At 33.0% G+C, this 21,935-nt stretch overlaps 2 protein-coding genes across 4 annotated transcripts; one reads left to right on the forward strand and one right to left on the reverse strand.

Annotated features, from left to right (window-relative positions):
- The first annotated feature begins 348 nt into the window (after positions 1-348).
- On the forward strand, positions 349-12,571 carry LOC128175499 (spastin-like). 3 transcript variants are annotated; one of them, XM_052841139.1, is made up of 16 exons: positions 349-740; positions 1,222-1,308; positions 1,772-1,855; positions 2,266-2,457; positions 2,966-3,114; positions 3,785-3,911; positions 4,242-4,306; positions 4,686-4,760; positions 5,069-5,140; positions 7,455-7,530; positions 7,651-7,742; positions 7,847-7,935; positions 8,056-8,178; positions 8,924-8,994; positions 9,362-9,402; positions 9,629-12,571. In XM_052841139.1, exons 1-16 carry the CDS (start codon positions 350-352, stop codon positions 9,749-9,751), a joined length of 1,857 nt encoding a protein of 618 aa, XP_052697099.1. In that variant the 5' UTR covers position 349; the 3' UTR covers positions 9,752-12,571. The 3 variants fall into 3 exon arrangements, with proteins under 3 accessions (XP_052697099.1, XP_052697100.1, XP_052697101.1); XM_052841140.1 differs by having other exon boundaries at positions 2,266-2,412; XM_052841141.1 differs by lacking the exon at positions 2,266-2,457.
- A 1,497-nt stretch (positions 12,572-14,068) lies between these two features.
- LOC128175500 (uncharacterized) lies at positions 14,069-20,479 on the reverse strand. Its single transcript, XM_052841142.1, has 8 exons — positions 20,358-20,479; positions 18,988-19,349; positions 18,424-18,767; positions 18,076-18,279; positions 17,640-17,799; positions 17,192-17,314; positions 16,648-16,795; positions 14,069-15,442 (listed from the first exon to the last, which is right to left on the reverse strand). Exons 2-8 carry the CDS (start codon positions 19,266-19,268, stop codon positions 15,221-15,223), a joined length of 1,482 nt encoding a protein of 493 aa, XP_052697102.1. The 5' UTR covers positions 19,269-19,349; positions 20,358-20,479; the 3' UTR covers positions 14,069-15,220.
- Between the last annotated feature and the right edge of the window lie 1,456 nt (positions 20,480-21,935).

Genomic DNA, 21,935 nt, shown 5'->3' on the forward strand with positions numbered 1-21,935 from the left:
TTTTATCACAGTTGGTAATGGAAGGACCCAGACATTCTGAATATTGTCAACTCCAATCCTTTGTAAAATTTTATGTCGGCAAGCATCTTGAAGCGATCGCACACCACTTTTATTTCTTACCCCTAGTGTTAAAGTCCTTCTTCCTTCTTTCATTGTTGTTAGTCAAGTGATACCGCTTGGTTGCGCCTCTTGCTAAAATTAGCGACATTTAGCGCCTCTTTGAAGATAACCAATCGTCTGAGAGCATAGGGTGTTTCCTAAGATGACGATTAAACCGGGGTTTTCCCAATTTTCCCATGGTTCAGCATAATACGATATATATTATGAATGTAAACTATGGCTGCTAAACATGAACAGAAAGGGAAACGGTCGGTTTTTTGGCCGAAGAAGGGGTGATAAGAGCAAAGGACCGCAGCGACAAAGAATACCATTCTACAGACGAAATTTTGACTTCGCAGCCAGGCCGATTTTGTTTATTTTCGGTTTGATTCGTCAGATTGCATTCCAACTTTGGCTCGTGCTCACTTTGGTGGTCTGCAAGTCCCGAAATTTATCACGAGAAGGTACTTACCGTCGAATTAGGGCTGATGTCACAGCGGACGCTGAGAGCGCTATGACGTCACCGGCAAGAGCAAAATCGCCGTCCCCTGCGGAACCTATACTGACTCAACAGAAGCACTACCACAGAAAAGCATTTGAATATATTTCAAAGGCGCTCAAAATAGACGAAGAAGATGCAGGTTTAATGAATTCAATTTCTTTTATTTAAAATCACACTCTTTACTGCAGTTTTCATAATGTTGCATAACTTGCATTGCCTCACAATTTTGAAAATAAATTGATAAATATTTGCACGTGTTTATTTACATTTGCCCCTTTGAGGATGCAGAAAATAAGCTATAGCGGTTTTTGTGAAAGACACAAGCCTCTATGATAAAATTAACCCTATACTTTTATAAATTATGTTATAACACACCTGCCCAAGATACAAAAATCTGACTGCTTTGATGTTAACTGATCTTATCTGGTTCCTGATAACAAGTATCAAGTGATACTGGACTCATTAAATCTAATTAACATCAAAAGTGGCTTAATACAGGGACAATTATGTTTATTGCGCAATGTCTTTCATATCGTAATTGGCTTATCTGAAAGCACCATGTCTAGCTGTACATTGTAACGCAAAGATTATAGCTATGTGTCAATGTTTTGTTCGTGTAGGGAAGAAGGATCAAGCGGTTGAGATGTACAGAAAGGGAATAGATGCCCTACAAAAAGGCATTGCAGTGGAAGTGAACTATGGCCATGGTAAAAGATCATTGTTATCACCAGCTTCCAATAACGGGCTTTGGTTTAATTCTATTCCACTGAAAAGACATTAAAATTTATCTGCTATAAAGGAAAACTGAACGAATTTCAATCATGTTGGCTGACTCTCAGTTTACAAATGTAGTCAGCAGATATTGGAGGCACAATAGACTAATTTTGATTAATAGATAATGTTTTGTCCTTTTAACTTATTTATGAGTTTCATTGTCCATTGTTTCCTATTTTATGACACAAGGTATGAGAAATTATAAGTTGCTATAACTGTATAGTTGATTGAACACTGAAGGAATTTTAATTTTTTGGAAATTTTTATGCTTAAAATCGAAAGCTTATAGGCCTATAGATATATTTAGATGCATTTGCATGGATAATTACATTATTTAAACCTAATATACTTCAGTATGTTCAGTTTTCAACTCCAAATGAATTCGCATTTGTTTAGGTGAGTCCTGGGACAAAGCTCGCAGACTTCAAGAGAAGATGATCACAAACCTGGTCATGGCCAGAGACAGACTAGAGGTGCTTGGTATGTACAGTAGACGTCAGTGTGACAGTCCTAAGATTAGGAAATGGCCAGACTTCAGTTACTGTAGTTTTGTACAAAACTTTTTTTTTTTAAATTGTTTTATCTGGTAGTTATTGTCTCCGGGATATTGCTTTGATCATATTCTGAATTTTCATTGAATCATTCACCAAAAATCATACCATACCATTCCATTACACCTTTTTATATGATTTGTATGCATAACATTATTTTTCATTTACAATTATGTCAATTTTTTTTTCTCGGTCCATAAGTAAATATTTGAATGTAAAGCATGCTTGACTGTGAAATACCTATAGTTTTAGATGTTTTTTAATTAAGTGAATAAGTTTTGGGCTTCTCATTTTTTCTTTTCTTTTTTATCTTATGTTTAATGTAATATTTCTGTGTAGAAAAAGCATTACTCCTCTGTGCTCAAGAGCCTCTCATATCAGACATTGCTGAAGGGGTAGATCGTAATCCCAATTTACGTGAACGTCGACCAGCATCGAATGATGCTCAAGCACCGAGCGGCAGAGCCCAGAAACCCCCCTCTACAGGTGAGGTAAACAAGAGAAAGGCGTCTGAAGGCAGCGAAGCTGCAGGTATTCGAGGATAACACATCAGCAATGCTTGATAAACTTTATGATTTGGAAAATATACCTTACTGTTTTGTTTACTTGCATTTATGTTTTGATTTGGCGCTTATTTCATTGTGTGGTGTCTTTGCACTTACCTTGCTATGTGTTCCTAATATTGTTTGATGATAACCTTGCCTTATATGTGACCATAGTGTTGGTGTATGGACATCATGGTATATTCTGGGGTTTTCCATGTAAATCTCTTTTACATGTATGTTTTGTTGATGCAAGTCATTTTTTGTGATTAAAAGAAATTCCATTTTGATTGGATGACAACACACTATCATACATATTATAAGGTTTATGAAAATAGGGAAAAATTTTATCATTAAACTTCACCAACCTAAAAAATGACCATTTAATATCTATTTCATTCAATTTATGTAAAAATGAATAAAATCTGTTTTAATACCTGTATTTTTAATTTCTATTACCTTAACCCATATTTCAGCATGTTTCATTTCACTTTCAGCAACCAGCAAGACAAACAAACCTTTAAGACAGAAACCAATGGCAATACATAAAAGTAATTCACTTCCCAGAAGCAATCCAAGGGCAGAGAACAAAATAAACAGCCCAGCGGCGGCCAGAGAGTACTACAAACAGACGCCCAGACTAAACGTAAGAAATTAAAACTCAAAGTCAAGAGGTCAAACACTATCATGTCATCATATACATGTACCAAAATCTCATACCCAACAGGACAAGTTGCGAGGGGTATAATGTTTTTAACCTGTCAGTCAGTCAGTCTGTCTGTCCGTTAAAAAGAGGATTTTTGTAAAACAAAAGGTGTTCAGAACAATTTGTGCATATGAACAGGATTTTCTGATTCCACAAATAGTTATAAACAATTTGTCAGTGCAACTTCTTTTACCAGTAAACAACTGCACAGAAATTTGGGAGACTTTAGGGTATTAAGAACACAATGTATTACCAGAAATTTTCAATTGCATTATTTTTCTTTGAAATTTCGACTTTTTAAACTTGGAATTTTGGCTGTTTATTGAAAATAATAGAGATGAACAGTATGTCAGCTCAGCTTCTCTTAAACTGCTGCATAAATGTATAATTTTGTTGACTGATGTTTAAGACAGAACTATAGATGACAGTGCATACATGTATTTACAGGAAGATTTGATGTTATGGTTTTCTAGGAGTTATGCCCCTTTATTGAATTATATTTTATAGTGCATACCCTGTCATTCATTATGTGTAGCATTGTCAAGTAATGTGGGAGCATGGGGTATGTGAGTTTGTTTTTTTGTTTCAAAATTCTTTCCCTTTCTACCAGGCTCCAGGCAGTAAGAAAAAACCAGATTTGTCCAAGATGAAATTAAAAAACGTAGACAAAAATATAGCAGAAACAATTCTGAATGAGATTTTGGACACTGGACCTACAGTTACATTTAAAGACATAGGTGAGTGTAGATAGGTACCGTACATGTACAACAAATTTATTATGGAGAATCTAGAGATTACAAATGGCCTAAATGAGGTCAACTTGTTCAAGACAACTGATATTCTTTATACTAGAAGGTACTTGTATTAAACATTAAAAACTGTGGTATCTATCATACTAATTATTGTGATATTCCTTGACTTTTTGTATACCAGTGTTTTTAAGAGGATTTAATTCTAAGCATTATATGGAGAGTCTTTTAAATGTTATAATTGAATAATTATTAGAAGAAAAAACATTGAAGGCTTGTTTAATGTGATATAAAAAACCTGTGACTTGTTGATTACAGCTGGACAGGAAGCAGCTAAAGAGGCCTTACAGGAGATTGTCATACTCCCAGCCTTACGACCAGAGGTAACGCAGGCTTACATTAATATTATCAACAAAATAAACAAAATTATAATTGTGTATGAACATTGAAGTTAACTGATAACAAGGAAATGAGTAGTACATTTTAAAGATACAGTCAAACCTTGTTATCTCAAACTCAATGGGACTCTTAAAACAAACCTTTTTAAAAGACATCCATTTATTTGAGATATTGGGGTAAAACACTTATAAAAGAGTAAGTGTTTGGGACTTCCAAATTACTTTAAATTTAAAGCATACATTTATATTTTGATTTAATGTTTGGGACTTTTGAAGCACTCAGACATGACCATGGTATTCAAAATACATGTCCTGATGTTTGAGTCTGTGAATTCACACTGTACATGTTTATTTTTATTTGTAGTTATTCACCGGGCTGAGAGCCCCTGCCCGTGGCCTCCTCTTGTTTGGTCCCCCAGGGAATGGTAAAACTATGCTGGTGAGTTAAACTCATTTAAAAAAAACTTTTGCATTGTGTTATGCTTATCCAGCATAAATTCAAGTGAAATACTTTTTATACTACTCAAGAGGTAGAGGTATGTTTTATCCAAGAACTATACTGTAAATTTTTACTAAAATAATGCTGTAGTGACTTGCATTTACCTATTCAATGAATTTTCTTCCCTATAAGTTTATATACATATAATGACTTTCATAATATTTATCATCTACATAGACTGTATGTATAATCCATTTCAATGCATGTATGTATCAATAACTGATGAAGAATTGTAATTCTGTTCACAGGCTAAAGCAGTGGCCAACGAATCCAATGCAACATTCTTCAATATCAGTGCCTCAAGTCTCACATCCAAGTGGGTGAGTATCAAAATCATCGCAAGTACATGTATTTCTAAATCTTATGGACTGGAAAAATAAACCTCACTGTGAAGAAAAACAAAGTTCTACTTCTACATGTTCAATAACTTTTAAGATTGAATTACAATCAGTATGGTATTTCTTTATGTGCAGTGTTAACTGGTTTACAAAGGTTTTGCTCTCAAGCTTTTGCAAAAGATCCATTTGTAAAAGGGTCCACCACACCTTTTGGAAAAGTTTCTCAAAAAAGCACATTATGTAATTTTTCTAAAGCTATGATATTCTTCCACGTGAACAAATTGAAAATGCACGATTGTAAAAATGCAATTTTATGGGGTAAAACATTATTTTAAAAATATTTATACCGGGTAATACATGTACCAAGAGTCCCTGTTCTATTGAAACTCAAGTTTTGCAGGACAGTTCTGGCAGTATGTTCCTATATCTACAGTGCTACAAAAATGAGACAAACAAATATGTCTCATTTATAACATGTATAAACTATTTTCTAATGCAATTGGCTACAAACATGTGTACACCCCCTTATTAAGTACTGGTATACCGGGTAGGTATTTTTATCTGCTTGGTAACTTGGGTAGTTTTGAAAGCATCCAACAACCCTTTTACATTTTCTTGTGTTTGGCCATGAAATTTAAGTGTTAACCCTTTCTGTTTGTCAGTCATTCTATCCTTCTTCTGTCTTTCCATGGGTCTGATTTGAGATCAATTTGACTTCTTCAGCAGAGTTATGACCCTTAAATTTTTACTTTATTTTGAGAGGAGATTTCCCCTTTGATTATTCATATGTGATAACTATATAATAATGTACTTGTATATTATCCTCATTTAAACATTTTTGTCATCTAGATGTCTTGTACAAACTTGTTAATAATAAATGAATATACATGTATTAACAAAGTTACTTTGTACTGGAAATTTTAGTTTAATGCCAGCAGAGGCCAAATGAATTTAAGTCATGCACAGAGAGATAGGTTTGTGTAAGGTTTATGTGTGAAATGTGACCAATACATTACTCTGTGTGCAAACATAGTTATATGCTTGGGCACATCTGTTTAGTTAAGGTGGGTCCCTACTGAACATTGGTTTCATTTAAGTAAATAATGTCTTTTTGTATTTTTTTTCCATGAAATTGTAATAAGAATTTCACATACTATTACATATTAAACCAAAACAGTTATGTCTTGTCTGGTTACTTTTCTTACCAAAATATCATTGTTTAATCAGACAAATGAAATCAACGGTTACCAATGATTTTCAGTTTTCAAAACAATATGGGACTAAAACAACTTTTAAGTCCATTTCTTTATTCTAGTGATTATTATGTAAGGAACTCATAATTGGTATGACTTTCATTAATTGACAGAGTGAAATAAAGATGAAAACTGGTGAGAAAAGTATACAAAATGAAAGATTATAAATTATTATATAATTACACATGTGCCACTTACGGTTTTCTATACATATTATGATTTCATGGTTAACCACCTTTTGGTCTCTTTAGACTATCTGATGTGTACCTGTTGCATTTAAAAAAGCTAAAAGTTTACATTTCACTTGCTTTTTTTTTCTTTCTACAAATCTAGAACATCTATACTTTCACATCAATTAATAAACTACCACTTGAGAAAAATATTAACAAAACATTTTATTATTTACACTTCATTGGCTTGTTTTGAGAAACTGTGAAATCTTTCTTTCACACACTGCTTCAGTACACTGTATCAGTTATACGAATGAAATAGGAAAACAGAAAATGGTAAGACTTATGAGGGTGTCATCTTTGTAGGGACCTACCTAAAGATTGGTCACAAATATTTTTTTTCTTATTTTTAAGAGTGTCAAAATAATATAGTTACTAGCAACGTTCAGTAGAGTTGTTGCCCTTGGACATTCTCTCATTAACCTTTATTCTACTTCTGCCTCATGCACTTAGCTTATTTTTTAAAATTGCTATTCTTTATGTCTATGTACAGGTAATAAAAACTTGTCTGCTGGCAAGTGTCCTATTGGTTTTAACCCCACCTCCCTCCAGATCATATTTTGAATGAGATCAAACATTTTGGAAACCTTCAAAATTTTAAGACCTACTTATAAGTTAAAATTATTTTGTTAATCATTTTTCACCCTATCAAATAATTCTTCTTGTTATATAGGCAACATGTTTTACTCTATTAGTTTTTTTTTGTTTGCTTTATTATATAATTATCAAATTGTCATTCCAAGAATCCTTAACAGGGTTTTATTATACTCAGGTGACTGTGATGGCCCTTGGGCCTTTTGTTTGTTATTTTAGGTTGGTGAAGGTGAAAAGCTTGTTAGAGCTATGTTTGTTATTGCTCGAGAGCTCCAGCCATCAGTTGTGTTCATGGGTAAGTGCCCCCCCCCCCCCATGATAACATGACTGTAATGATGACAATTCCATCAAGAGCTTGAAAGCAAGCAAAGATATTTTGAAACAAACACATGTGAATTTTTTTGTTCCATTGCAGATGAAATTGATTCGCTTTTATGTGAGCGAAGGGAAGGGGAAAATGATGCTAGTCGCAGACTGAAAACAGAGTTTCTTGTACACTTTGATGGGGTAAGAATCAAACTGAAGTAAAAAAAAACCCCAAAAAACTAAGTACTGGTAAGACATAAATTGACAAGGAAAGAAATGACCATGTTTCTTGTTTGTATACATAGGTGTCTGGGATTGCAGGCAGTGGTGATGATAAAGTATTAATTATGGGTGCCACCAATCGACCCCAGGAGTTGGATAACGCAGTTCTAAGGTGCAGTCTAAGATCTATTTTGGAAAAACATGTAAAATAAATTCATATTCTGATTGTCCGAGCCTTCAAGACATGGATATATGTTTCTATGTACAATGTATAATTTTTGTCCATTTTCAGGAGGTTTGTTAAACGTGTGTATGTGAGGATGCCAAACAAAGACACACGGAAGGGTATGCTATGTCACCTGTTGTCCAAACATGGCAACCCCCTGTCCAGTCAGGAGCTTGACCATATAGCACGGTATGTCTTCTTGTATAGGTACTCGAATACTCAATATAGAAGAACTGTTGTATGATAGGATAATAGATCTACAGTAAAACTCAGTTATAGCAAAGTCCTAGGGACCAATGGATTTACTTCATTATAACTGTTATTTGTTATATCCGTATAACAAATTCTTAATAATAACTATAGCAAATTCTCTATATACATGTTTTCTTTAACCAGACTACAAATTTTGCTAATTGAGGCTTTGAATGAAAATGCATTCTTTAGATACCTTTAAAAATTGAATTGTAAATTAAAGAATTTATGCGAAAATAAATTCCTTCAAAGTATTATTTTTAAATGGTAGTGCAAACTTTTTTAAACTGTAAACAAATTAGTTGTAAAAGTGTTAAATTTTGTTATTATTCACCTCTATGGGACTCAAAATTAGTTCGCTATACATCTGAATTCGTTATAATCGTAAAATTTTGCGAAGATTTCTGAAGAAATTTACTGGGGACTAAAAAGGACTTGGCGCTATCCGAGAATTTGCTATATCCGTGTTCGTACTAAATGAGTTTTACTGTACCAGTATAGGGAGAATTTGCTATATCCATGTTCATACTAAACGAGTTTTACTGTACCAGTATACTACAAAGTACAACACTTCTTAATAACCATACATGTGTACCTGCATGTGCCAGGTACTAATAGTTTATCACCTTCAAGTTTGTTATTTTTTTAATCATCATGCTTAAAATCTGTGTAACATTATTAGATTAACAGAGGGCTATTCAGGAAGTGACCTTAATGCACTTGCCAAGGATGCAGCTTTAGGTCCAATTAGAGGTAACTGAAATCTTTGGAAATATACTGTAAATGTACAATACGTGTTTATATACACATGTTCTTATTCCCATGCATTCATAAATATTGCATACTGTTAAAATGTGTTTATGTAAACAATAAATAAACTGATGAGATATTCATGTAAACTGTAAAGGTAGAAATGTTCGCAAATGTTATTCAAAATATCGAGATGTAGTTACAGTGAATTAACTTGTGAAGGATACAGTATTTGATTATACATATACAATGTATCAGTTAAGATTTCTGATTAGGTGTTAATGTAAGATACATGTACATGTACATGTATGCACTGTAACACTGAGAGATAATTACACTCTGAATTGTTATGAATTTTATTTTCTTTCAGGTTTGTCAGCAAAAGAGGTCAAAACTGTGGATGCAAATCAGGTAAGAACTTTTTATGTGTTGCAGAAACAAACACATTTTTACAACAGAAAGATCTATCAAATTTAGCATCTACAGATCATTGTAATGCTTTTTGAAAAACTTTAAAAAGTTAATTTTCAATTTGATGACTGAAATTAATCTACAATATATAGATGTATATATATATGCATATTAATAAATTGTTATGTATGTCTTCCAAGAAAACTTGTTTATTTTGGAATTTTAGGTTCGAAACATAAAGAAAGAAGACTTTGAGGAGGCCCTCAGAAGGATTCGCCGGAGTGTTGCACCAGATAGTTTAAAACAATACGAGGACTGGAACTCCGAATATGGTGCAGTTGGTTTCTGATTGCACCACCATCTGCTTAATATTTACATTCCAAATTCCATTTTTATCATTTTCCATTCACATCTCTCATTTTGTCAGTTCTTAATTAGTTCATGGAATACTTTTTAAAAAAGTGGTGTTGGGAACCTGAAAATTCAATATTTAGAGTTTTGTTGCCTATGCACAGTTCCAAAAACTTTTCTAAGTGCATTGATCTTGTTTTGTTTATTGTGACAATATTTAATATCAGGATATTTTTTCCTGGATCAAGGTATTATGCAAAGTTTTGTTTATCATACAGTAATTTATTGTATGTCTTTTCTAAGTTTTATATTAACTTGCAATAATACCCAGGCATTTATGTGAGCATCAAAACTATTAGCTTGGCAGAGAAGATAACATTTTTCTGTATTTAACATACCTTTTTCATGTACCTGTTTATAGAATTATATGTACACGTATAGTACATGAATAACAGTTGAGTCAAAAACTGTAACCTCCAATCATCTAGTCCTTGAATGTTGTATTAATTTTTTTTACACTAGTTCGAAATGCATTTACATATATACATGCATGTGTAATTGGATGCTTTGTAAAAATGCGAAACTGCTGACTAATTGCATGTGGATTTTTTTTTTATCTAATTATTAAAGATAAAAATAAACATGTTTTGTTTGTTACTGATAGTGATGTGTAAAGTGTATAATTTTTTTCTATATTAAAATGTTATGTGTCCTATTAACTGAAGAATTTAATTCCATGAATTTTTCTGCCTGGTTTGAAGAATGATAATTAAGAGGGCTGGATAGTTGTGGTCATTTTTAGACTTTTTTGATCTCCTTTAGAAGAAGAGCTTTGTACAAAGTTGTAGGGAGCTACTTAAAAATTTAAAAAATGTAAAACGTGTGGAATTTTTTCTTTCTAAATAATAGTTTAGATAGTGAAACAAATCATATTTAATTAAAGGTAGATCTGATAAGTAATTTTTTTTTACCACACAGCCTCTTTAATGATTCTGTTATACTCTAAAGTTTTTCGAAAATATAATAATGAATTTCTGTTTATGGAATTGCAACTGTAAAACTGTTCGTGCTCGGTCAAAATTTAAAGTATTGTTCAACTATATTGTAAATGATACTAGTAGTCTTTTCATTTATCATGCAAGTAAGATCAGACTTGGGCATTAATTAATTGAAAAGGGAAAATTGTCTTATTAGTAAGAATCCTGAAAAATACTCTGCAAGCATTTTATTGTACAGGTAGTTCATGATTCAGGTAATAGTACTTGTACATGCAGTAGCCGTGTTGAATAGTGTATATTTTGATGGAAAAGAATTTTTCTACACGTGATTATGAAAATTTGTACTTATAAAAGAGTGGAAATTTGTTTGCAGTTTTAAATTAACATTGGACCATATGAGTGCTTCTATTAGTTATAAATTAACTTTGTCAATTGTTACCAGAAAACGCAAAATCAGAAGTTTTTTTTAAAAACATAAACACCATTAAAGGGGCACGGTCATGATTTTGGACAATTTAAATTTTAAAGACCAACCAAAATTTGAGTGTCAGTTGTAGAGGTATCGGTAGATGTATTGGCAAGACACAGAGCTTGCTTTTCTTTGTTAAGTAAACAAGGCTCGTGCCATGTTGTTGTTTACATTGGTTCAATACACTGTTAAAAGTTGTTTTTCAAGCTGATTTTTTTCTATCTGCTAATTTGTTTTGAACAGAACATAAAAAGCAGTTTTTAGCATTTTTTACATTCATTTTAGGTCTAAACCTGTACCATTTCAACTCAAAATGTAAACAAAAATCTGAGCTTTGTTTACATAACAAATAATTTATAACTCTGCAACTGACCCTAAAAAATTTTATGACTATTAGAAATGCCTAACTGAAGCATTGTAAACAAAAAGGGAAAAATAAGATTTGTCCGAAATCATGACTATGCTCCTTTAATATGTATGAACCCATTACATGTTTGAGGAGATTGAGGCTACACATCTTATAAATGTGCTGTAGGAACCACCTAGATTTTCCTTGTACATAATTTTAAAAGACTGCAAGTTACATCATGTACCAGCTTTATAGTAGGTTTAACATTTGAACAGCTTTTGCCTATATATATGCCATATCATATTTGATCAATTTTTTTGGAAAGGCAGCATGTTAGTTTGAAAGATAAGAAATAGAATATAAAGTGTGTGTAGGGTTAGTTTGCCAACTCTTTATATCTAATAAGTAAGCATTTGGAGTTTCCTCTTTTTCATATTATGGGAATAAGCATTAAGTGAGCCAATCATGTTAAATGACATCACACGGCTTTCTGCTTCAATTTATATGCAGGTGTATGATAAGCAATATAAACAAGAATTAACAAATGCAACAAACCTAGCATCAACAGGTTTTCAGATCTTGCTTTCTACTAAAATAAGCTTGCAACATCTTTGATATTAATGTGTGTTCATTGTCCATTTTAGAGAATAAATTTGCGGTATATGAAGTTAGTTTTGTTGATTACCATACTTTTGGGATGAAGATAAATCTAATAATTTGCAGAAAGTCTTAATTAGTACTTTAAATAGCTTTGGGGAGAGAAAATGCATCTACTGGTATTCCTTTAAATAGAATATTTATTGTGAAATCATCATTGTTTTTGGGGGACCAATGTTTATGGCTTTCGTGGGCAAACCTTGCGCACAAACTTGCATCCCCACCAAAATATACACATTTACAAGCATTTGTTTAATATTTATTAACAAAATAAAACCTGCTACGAAATTATGTCCCCATGAACCAGGAAGATTTTGGCTACCAACGAACGTTGAACTCCCCCCCCCCCCCCCCCCAAAAGTAAAAATGATTCCACAGTATCCATTTATTACGGCACATTTAATCCTAAAGTCTAATTTTATAGCACTGTCCCCTCAAACCTCCTGGTTTTCTACAGCCAGTCTGTAAAAGGAAAATGCATTCATCATCATCTTTACACCAGTGTATTTTGGAACCTCAGTTGATTCAGTTTTAATTGATCCAACTGACAAAGATCAATCGTGATTGATATGAATGTACAATTTCATTTCAAATAAAAAAATTATTCTAAAGGTGTTGGTAATATTTAAAAAATTGATTGACTGTATGTGGCATTTTCTTCTGTAATGTGGTTTTTTTTTCACTTTACTGGTAACTACTTTAATAATGTGTATATTATTATACACAGTGAATGTATAATTACAAGAAGTATTCACATGTACAATGTTGGTGTATTGTATAACAGTATGGGCATATACAACAATAAACAATGCAAAATACTTTAAGTTTATTTAATTTTTATTTTTTTTACTTGAAGCGCATTACATAGTAATGCAAGTCACTTGTCAAACTTATTTCTGTCAGAAGTATACAATACCAGAAATAATTTAAAAACTGTAAAATATGTACTGCATTATCCTAAACTGCTATGAATTGCTTTAATCTAATTTAAAATATGTTTGATCTGCTTCAACACAAAGTCACGATCTAGTTTGAGCGGATTAAAAATCTAATTTTAATTGGATTGAAATCGCTTATTCCCCATATCATACACATGGAAATTGTACTAATTGTGTTTCTTAATTTGTACTTTTTTCCCCTCTGTTGGAGTTATTGTTCAAGACTTTTAGCTATTACATCAACTGTTAGCTTCGATAACTTAAAGTTCATGTACATGTATGGTTTTACATAGTACAGTCTTATTCAAATGCAAAAAACAAACCTGAGTCCTTTACGGTGTCCATTGCTTATTTTAATATTAAAAATTTTCAATTTGGAAATAACGAATTGAATTTTTTTCCCATATTGCTAAGTAATTAAATTTCCTGCCGATTCCCACAAGCTTTCATAATGAGGTCAGGTCAGTGAGTGCATGATGGTAGTTAAAATTCATGTTTATAAAAACACGCCATTGAAATTTATCGCACTAAAAAACTACCGATAATGTACTGGGTAATAATACATGAACATTAAATTTCTTTTTTTTCCTTTTTTTTAAAAAAAACGTTATTTTCTTTATAAGCAAATTCTTTATAACTTCTAAATTAGCTATGTTTTATTGCAAAGAAAATGATAAACTGAGGCAGCTAGGAGTTTTAGTTTTATTTCAAATAAAAAGATAAACATGTGCTAATTAAGATGTAAATGTAACACTGTTTGGGAGAGATTTCAATAATCTCTAGTGTGAAATGACCCTTTGATGCAAGAGATATCTTTTCCTTACTTGTTAAAGACAAGTGCAATACCGGTATTCCTTTGAAAAGCTATATCAAGTTAAAAAGCAAAATTCTATACAAGTCAAAATTAGGAAAATGACTTTTTATTGTTCATTCTTCCTTGATTTAAAAAAATAATACATGTATTCACAAGCAAAGATAAGTTTTACTACATGAACAGTGCATATGTATAAAATGTATTGGTATTATGTTGACACAGATACTCGATATACTTGAGTGTACATATTTTCCCATGCTTATTATTTGTATAAATGTATGATTTGGTTATCAACATACGTGTTGTATTGATTTAATATGTAGTATATGGCACTGAAGAGAACTAATGGGTTCGTCTATATTTCTGAAACTTTCTGTTTCAAACAAGTGGCACCATTGAAATAACCTGCATTCCTATACATGTTCATGTATTCAATTCCTTGCAAAAATAACAGATCAGAAGTACAACCTCAATATATTTTACATAAAAAGAACTTTAGAATAAAAATTTAGGACTTGCAATTGAAATGTCAATATAAAAGTGCTTCAAAAAATAAAAAAAAATCTACAAATAAGCACAAATAGGTTTGTTAAAACTTAAAGTAACATATAATGTACAGTGTATGTCAAAAAATGCAATTTAAAAAAAAAGTAATTTGCACTGCACTGAGTGATGTTAACTGAGTAACTCTGAACCCGCATGGGAGCTGAGCAGCGTTGTTAGACACAGTTCTAAGTACATCAGTATCATTACATCTTCATATTTGAGCAAGCATCGATAACTCATTTTATACCTATTATAATTGTGATGCTAATAAAACGTGTACATGAGAGTATTTAACAAAAATTCCTTGCTATCAAAAAAAAGCTGTTGGCTGTTGGGGAAAAATAGATGTTCATACAAATGCTACTTCTTAAACATTAGCACATATGAAATAAGGAGGCATTAAAAATTATTCAAAGAAAAAAAAAAAAAAAATCACAAATACATGTTAACAATCACATCAATCTCATGATTACACATTTAAAGCCCTAACTAGCAGCTATGGTGGCAAAGCCAAGACATTACAACATAAATATAAAAAAGATTAAATTTACAATATGAAATTTTTATATAGATAAACTACTGGCTTGCCTGCTAGGCCATGTATGAGTCTACGACAGAACACCTTTTTGAGTAAATTCTATGATCAAAATAAAAACACAGCATATTTTCACTTCTTTACAGCTCGAAAGAATCAGATCATTTAAATTTCAAATTCTGAGAGGTACGAATAAAACTCAACCTCTTTTTCTTGTGTTTGAGACTCGTGAAGTATAGCCTCTCACTTTCGGGGAGATCAGAGTACTCGTAAAGTTCCAGGCCATAGGCATTTATTCGTTTCAGTTCACTGAAGCGCTGGCGAATATTGTTCATGTTGATATGTTCCCATAGCGATAGGTCAGACAATATCTGGTCAACACCCTGTAAGCAAAAAATGTTGAAGAAAAATACAAAATCATATAAAATAAAATCAACTTTATTTACCAACTAAGGGCCCTCAAGGGGCAATAGGATGATTGTTTTATCATACATGTAAATAAACAATATACACATATACAAGAAGGAAGGGGGGAGGGAGACAGGAACATTTCCTACACAATTAATGGTTGATTTCAGAGAAGATAATTGTGTTAGATAAAATTAAGCAAATCCCATTAATTAAGTGTCATTAATCAAAATTTATGCACATTGTACATTTGGCCACATTGATTTTCATGAACCATGAAACATCAGTATTTATCAATGTTTTAAAACCTGAACAAAAATTCAAATTCAGACAATCTATCAAAAATAATATGACTGATAAAAGATTTAGGTCAACACAACAAATACCAGTAGTAATCAGTCCATCTACCATACACATGGCACTTTGAACTCTACAGGGAAAAAACAGCAACAAAATCAATAACCACAATCAATTACTAAAAAAGCTTTGCTGGTGAAATATAAAAATCTTTTTATTTCCCTGCAGAAGTCATTTCATACCTGAAAACCATTATCATAAAATTAATTCATTGGAGGACCCTATATATGAACAAGAGATGTTTGTGAAACACTTATGCCCCCCTCCCTTAGAAACATCCACAAAGAAAATGAACGTAAACTTCAATTAACTGGAATTTTTCGAAGTCCAAGGGCCATAACTCTGTTGAAAATTGCTCTATCATATCCAATATCGAACTTGACCTAGATATTATCATGATAAACCTGTATACCAAATTTCATTTCACTATGTTCATCCTCTGCGAAGAAAATGAGCGGAAACTGCAAAAAACTAGAATTTTTCTACGTCCATGGGCCATTACTCTGTCGATAATTGCTCGATTGTACTCAATATCGAACTTAACCTAGATATTATCATGATCAACCTGTATACCAGATTTCATTTCAATATATTCATCCTCTGCAAAGAAAATGAATGGAAACTGTTGGTGGACCGACCGACAGACAGACAGCAGCAAAGCAATATGCCCTCCCTTCTTCAAAGGGGGGCATAATAACGTTTTGACTCAATCACAGTACTCAACAAATATGGTAAATCTTCTGTAAAAAAAAAAAAAAAGTAGACGTAATTAGTAACTGTATTTGAAGTAGGTGTCAGACCCTGCATTAGTTGACTCGTTTACCTGAAGAACGGCGGAATCCAGAACATGAGACATCAACGCCCAGTACTCCTTGTCAATGTCTGTGTAAAGGAAGTTGTAGGCGTCCGGGTTCAAGCATTTATACATCGCTTCATTCAGTGAAAGAGTTTGTACATTAGTGACCGAGTTTCTGCAAGACAAAAATAAAATGGAAAGTGTTCTCTAAATTATGAAAATTCTATTCATGTCATATTGTATTGACTGCTTTTCTCATTTACAGGGGCATGGTCATCAAAATCAAGACCATGTCGCTTAAACTTTGTACATTAATTTTCAATCCTACCATGCCATTGTCACCACGACATGTTAATGTTTGAATAATAAACATCCTAGGACAATATGATTTGTCTTGAAATAAATAATTCGCTCTCAGCAATACCCATTACCAAATCCTCCTCTCCCAACCCCCACCCACCTAAAAAAAATCCTAAAATTAGCCATGCCTTATTATAAATGACAGTGTTTCTCTGTCACCCTTACCCCCAACAACTCCCACCCCCTTTGCCCCACAGGGATAACAACATACCCTCCACTGTTAGTCCGGAATACTGTGACATCCCCCTCCATCCCTAACTCCGAGCCTTGTATCACGAACACGTCACATGCGAGACGATCCAGGAACTGGACGGTGACAGGGGATCTCGCTACCCTGAAAAGATAGCATACAGCAATAACTTTTCAAACTGTCAATCCCAAAAAGTGATATAAATGAAATCTGATTAAAAATGAGACAGGTTTGTGAAAGATCCTGTCTCTGCAAAGCCAGAACAACTGTTCTCAGCACTCAACTGGCAAACAAATTTACATGTGTAATAACTGACAAACAATTAAGTATATGTATTATTCTTGTTTCTTTGAGCAGCAAAGATATATCTAAGAACAACCCAACCCAACTGACAAACAGATATGAACTCTTATACACATGAGCAATATTCAAATGAACCTTTTTTTTTCCCCAACATGAAATTACTCACCTAATAATGACCAGCCTACAGGACTTGGAAACTTTCATCACATCACCACACAGATCTAATGTAGTTTTATCTGTTACATGGACTCTGTACACATCCTTACACTTTTTTTCCTTGTTGTCCAAATAATCCTCAAGTCTTTTCATTTCATTCTTGTAAGTACCTTTTGAGAAAATAAAATTCAATTAACATTCAATATAATTTTACAAGCAGAACTTTTAAGTCTGAATATTGAAGGGTCAATATGCATGTGTGTGGTTCTATATTGATAAATGGAATTTTTCACAGCAATATATGATGATACAAGTTTTACATGAATATAAATGTATTGCATTTTACAAGATTTTAAACTATTGCACTAAAGAGAGAGAGAGAAATGAAAAACAGAAAGGATGAGAGTGGGGAAAGGGAGGGTCTAGCCGACCAGCACTTTCCTTACCATCTACAGCAGGGGGGTACATGATGAATGTGCGGGGGCTGGGGGACTTGACCCAGGACATGGAGTACATGCAGGACTCCATCAGGGTGACCTGTAGACACAGCTGATTGGACGTGGCCGTGTGATACAGGCGGAAATTGGCTTTGTGAAAAAGACTGTACAGTGTCCGATACCAGGCATATAAATAGTCATCATCTATCCTGTCTGAAAAAGAAAAGCACAGTTCACAGTTTAATAAGATTCAAGGAGTTTTAGTGCTTGTTTGCTTAACTAAGCTGAAAATACTTTGTAAAGGTACATCTCTTTTTGTAAGGAATTATTTTTTTAAAATTCTAACTAATTTCTTACCTATAAGCACGGAGAAATAGACTTGATTTACCCTTTTCATTACACCGTCGTTAATGAGATAATAGAGCAATTCATATGACCGGCGCTGGTCAAGAACATGTTCTATCTTTAGAATATCAACTGTCTTGTGTTTTAAAATGCCCAGTGCATTGTTCAGAGTCTGTGTCTCATAAGAGTTTCGAGAGAAATCAGCAGGATCATTTGGGACTATGGCAGAGCGAATGAAGTGTGTATTGTTGGATTTGGTCAGGAAGAAATCTGACGGAGGTTTTTCATGGGAAAAGACGAAAACATTACAGGATGTGTTTCTTGCGATTGCATCTTCAAAATCATAATTAGATGGGCTGAAAAAGAAGATTCATATATATTTTGGTAGGTGGCCAATAAAATTATAAATACATTGATGGACATATGAATGTCTACATATATACTAGTACATGTGTATATAACATTATTCTATTTAATAGAATGCTTTTGAAAAACTTATCTTACAATAGATGCTTAATATATTACCATTGAGGGGTATTCATAATTTGGATAGAGAATAAGAAATCAATTCATTACCCAATGGAATATATAACTCTTGTGGTTGATGAATCGAGATTGATGCCTCCGTCTTGCTCAAGACACAACGGCCAATTTGTGGCATTGGACAATATCATAGTTGAGTTGCACATAAAATGGTAAGCTGTTATGAAGCGCATCAGTCTCTTAGCCTCACTGTGGGCATCAGCTAGAACTTGTAGTGGGCTGTAGACATCTTTCATGTACATCATCTGTACCCCACAGTACACGATCACTGCCAGGCCTATTAGGTAGGCAATCACTCTCTTTCTCCTGTTCATGATTATCTTTGAGTTGTACAACTCAAGACTTCAAATTTCAATTCCCTTAACCCATGGTAACATTCTCGTCAATCAGGGTGTCTGAAAGAAGTAATAGGTGATAACAGATTTAGTTTCTCCATGTATAACACTTTCCAAAAATCAATCTCCAATTCAATTTAAGGATATACATGCATTATTCATATGAAAAATTAATCTTTCATAACCCCACAAGGTACTGCCTCTGTTCCAGGGATCAACATTAACACTTAAAATTGTCCGCTTAATGTCCAGATGAATATGCACTCGAACAAGTCAATCTTCACAACCACTGCCGGATCTGACAAGTTCCCAACAATTATGATATGATCAAGAATCTTATAAAATATCCCAGTAATACCAAACAATTCTTGTCACTGTTATAGAACATAAAAAAACTGCAGGTATTTAGGATCAGAGAAATCTGATATTTCTGGTAAGGTTGAAATCCTAATTAATATAATTCATAATTCATTCTAAGAAGCTGCAATGAATTTGATATTAGAATTTCACATAATTTTTCTTTCTCTGCAAATTAGGCAGACAATTAAAAATAGCATTCAGACAAGTGAAATTTGTGAGGAACTGATGGACAAGTGAACAAGTGGATTTTTCAGTTTATGTTGAGACCAGAGTTGTGTTTAGCAGAGCGGGTGCCCACAAGTGCTCGCCAAAATTTCCTTTACCTTCAAACAAATTTTGGCAAGAGCTCGCAAGCACTTGCTCTGCTGAACATGACTCTGCTGTTTGCTTCTGCAAGTTTGTTTACTACAACTAATTTATAGAGTCTATAGCCTGTACAATGCTTAGAAAATTTATAACATTTTCAGTTTTGAGGCAATATGAAATATATTTGAAACCCACAAATGTCTTGAGTTTTCATTGCAGAACTAATGTTCCTAAGATCATATTTATAAACTACCTGTATAGGGCCTAATAATATCACGTCGTTGAATAAATCTGGTTATGAGATTTTTTATAACCATTGCCATTGGCATTCACACAACAAAACGCCTCCCTGTAACAAAAATAATGTTGCTAGACAATTTGAAATTGTAGTAAAAGATTTACCGTTCCTAAAGACACTGCGAACGCCTTCTTATGCCCGTCTTTTAATATGAAAACCGTAATTAATTTGTATTTTGTTCACAATCACATTTTTAATGTACAGCACCTGAAATGAAAGTAAACTATTGTAGGAAACCAAATCGGACTTTTCCGGATATTTACAATAAAAAAAAATCCAGATAATATATTTCGCTCTAATTCCCGTTGTATTAATTAAAGTATAATAATGGCTTCTTTATCATGTTTATATTGTTAAATATGCATTGTGTTACTCTATTACAGTTAAAAGTCTATACTTGAAATTAATAATTTTTCCTGAGGCTAAAACAATGGGTAACGTTCGCTTTTTATGAGTATGAAGGACAGAGTCTGTCTCAAAGGTACACAGGCTAATTTTATCCTACATCCTGTATTTGTTTTTATCTGTGCATATATAAAATGACACATGTATGTCCTTATTCGAATCTAGCTGCAGGTCTGTAGCTCCCGGTCTGAAAAATTCGGATGGAGGACCTCCGAATTTTTCAGACCGGGAGCTACAGACCTGCAGCGAAATTCGAAAACGATTACGAATAAAACGAAGTTTAAAATAAAATATAAAGGTAAGAAATCAATTAACATGCACATCCATCTATAAAATAAGGTAAAATGAAAAGTTTACCTCTTTACTACCAGTATGTTCTATATCTCACTATATCATGCTGAAAATATTTCTTTTTGTATTTTATATTATTCCTACAATTCTCGCTGCTTACAATCATACCTGCATTGGTCACAAAAGAAGCATTTCATTGTTGAAAAATCACGATATCTGTGATGAATTTGTTCAGCGATGATCGCTACTGTTTTATCCCGTATACAAGTTTCTTCGAATCTTTTGGTCTTGAATCATTCGTTTAAAGTGAATGAAATTAATAAAACAACGGATTATCAGACACATCATTCCGCGAGACCCATTTCTTATATGCACACAAAAGGTCCACTTTAGTACATCCCCCCCCCCCCCCCCAAAAAAAAAAACAAAACAAACAAAAATGAAAATAAACAAACAAACAAGTCACCATTTAAAAAAAATATATACATGTACATTATTATTTGAATAAACGTTGAACAAAGTTAGACAGGGAAAACATTTTAAAGATTGGAATTTACTATTAAAATGCGTAAAACATCCATAAATTGCCTAAATACTTTGAAAAACACTGTGTTTAATACCCTGTATCTGTTTTCTTATAAGATATATAAACGGAGAAAATACTCAGTAGATGTAAAATACTGAGTAGTCTTTTGCATGACAATTTAAAAGTGCTTTCGTCTCCGGTTTACGCACTTCTAGCGTATCAAAGCCTATCAACTCTTTAGTCAAAGTACATGACATACAAAAAAAACCAACCCCACTATTTCATTCCAGTACTTAGTTTGATATAAGTGATGACGTGGATGCCCTCCCAGAGATTCTAGGCGGCGATTATCTCTGCCTCCTATGTCGTTATTAAAAAACGGAGTGCAACACATGCCTCGCAGACGACACTTATTGGTGATTGGATTTTTTTGTGTATATAAATGGCATCATTTTTTAAC

Source organism: Crassostrea angulata, chromosome 3 (assembly GCF_025612915.1).
Source record: "Crassostrea angulata isolate pt1a10 chromosome 3, ASM2561291v2, whole genome shotgun sequence".
Lineage (NCBI taxonomy): Eukaryota > Metazoa > Mollusca > Bivalvia > Ostreida > Ostreidae > Magallana > Magallana angulata.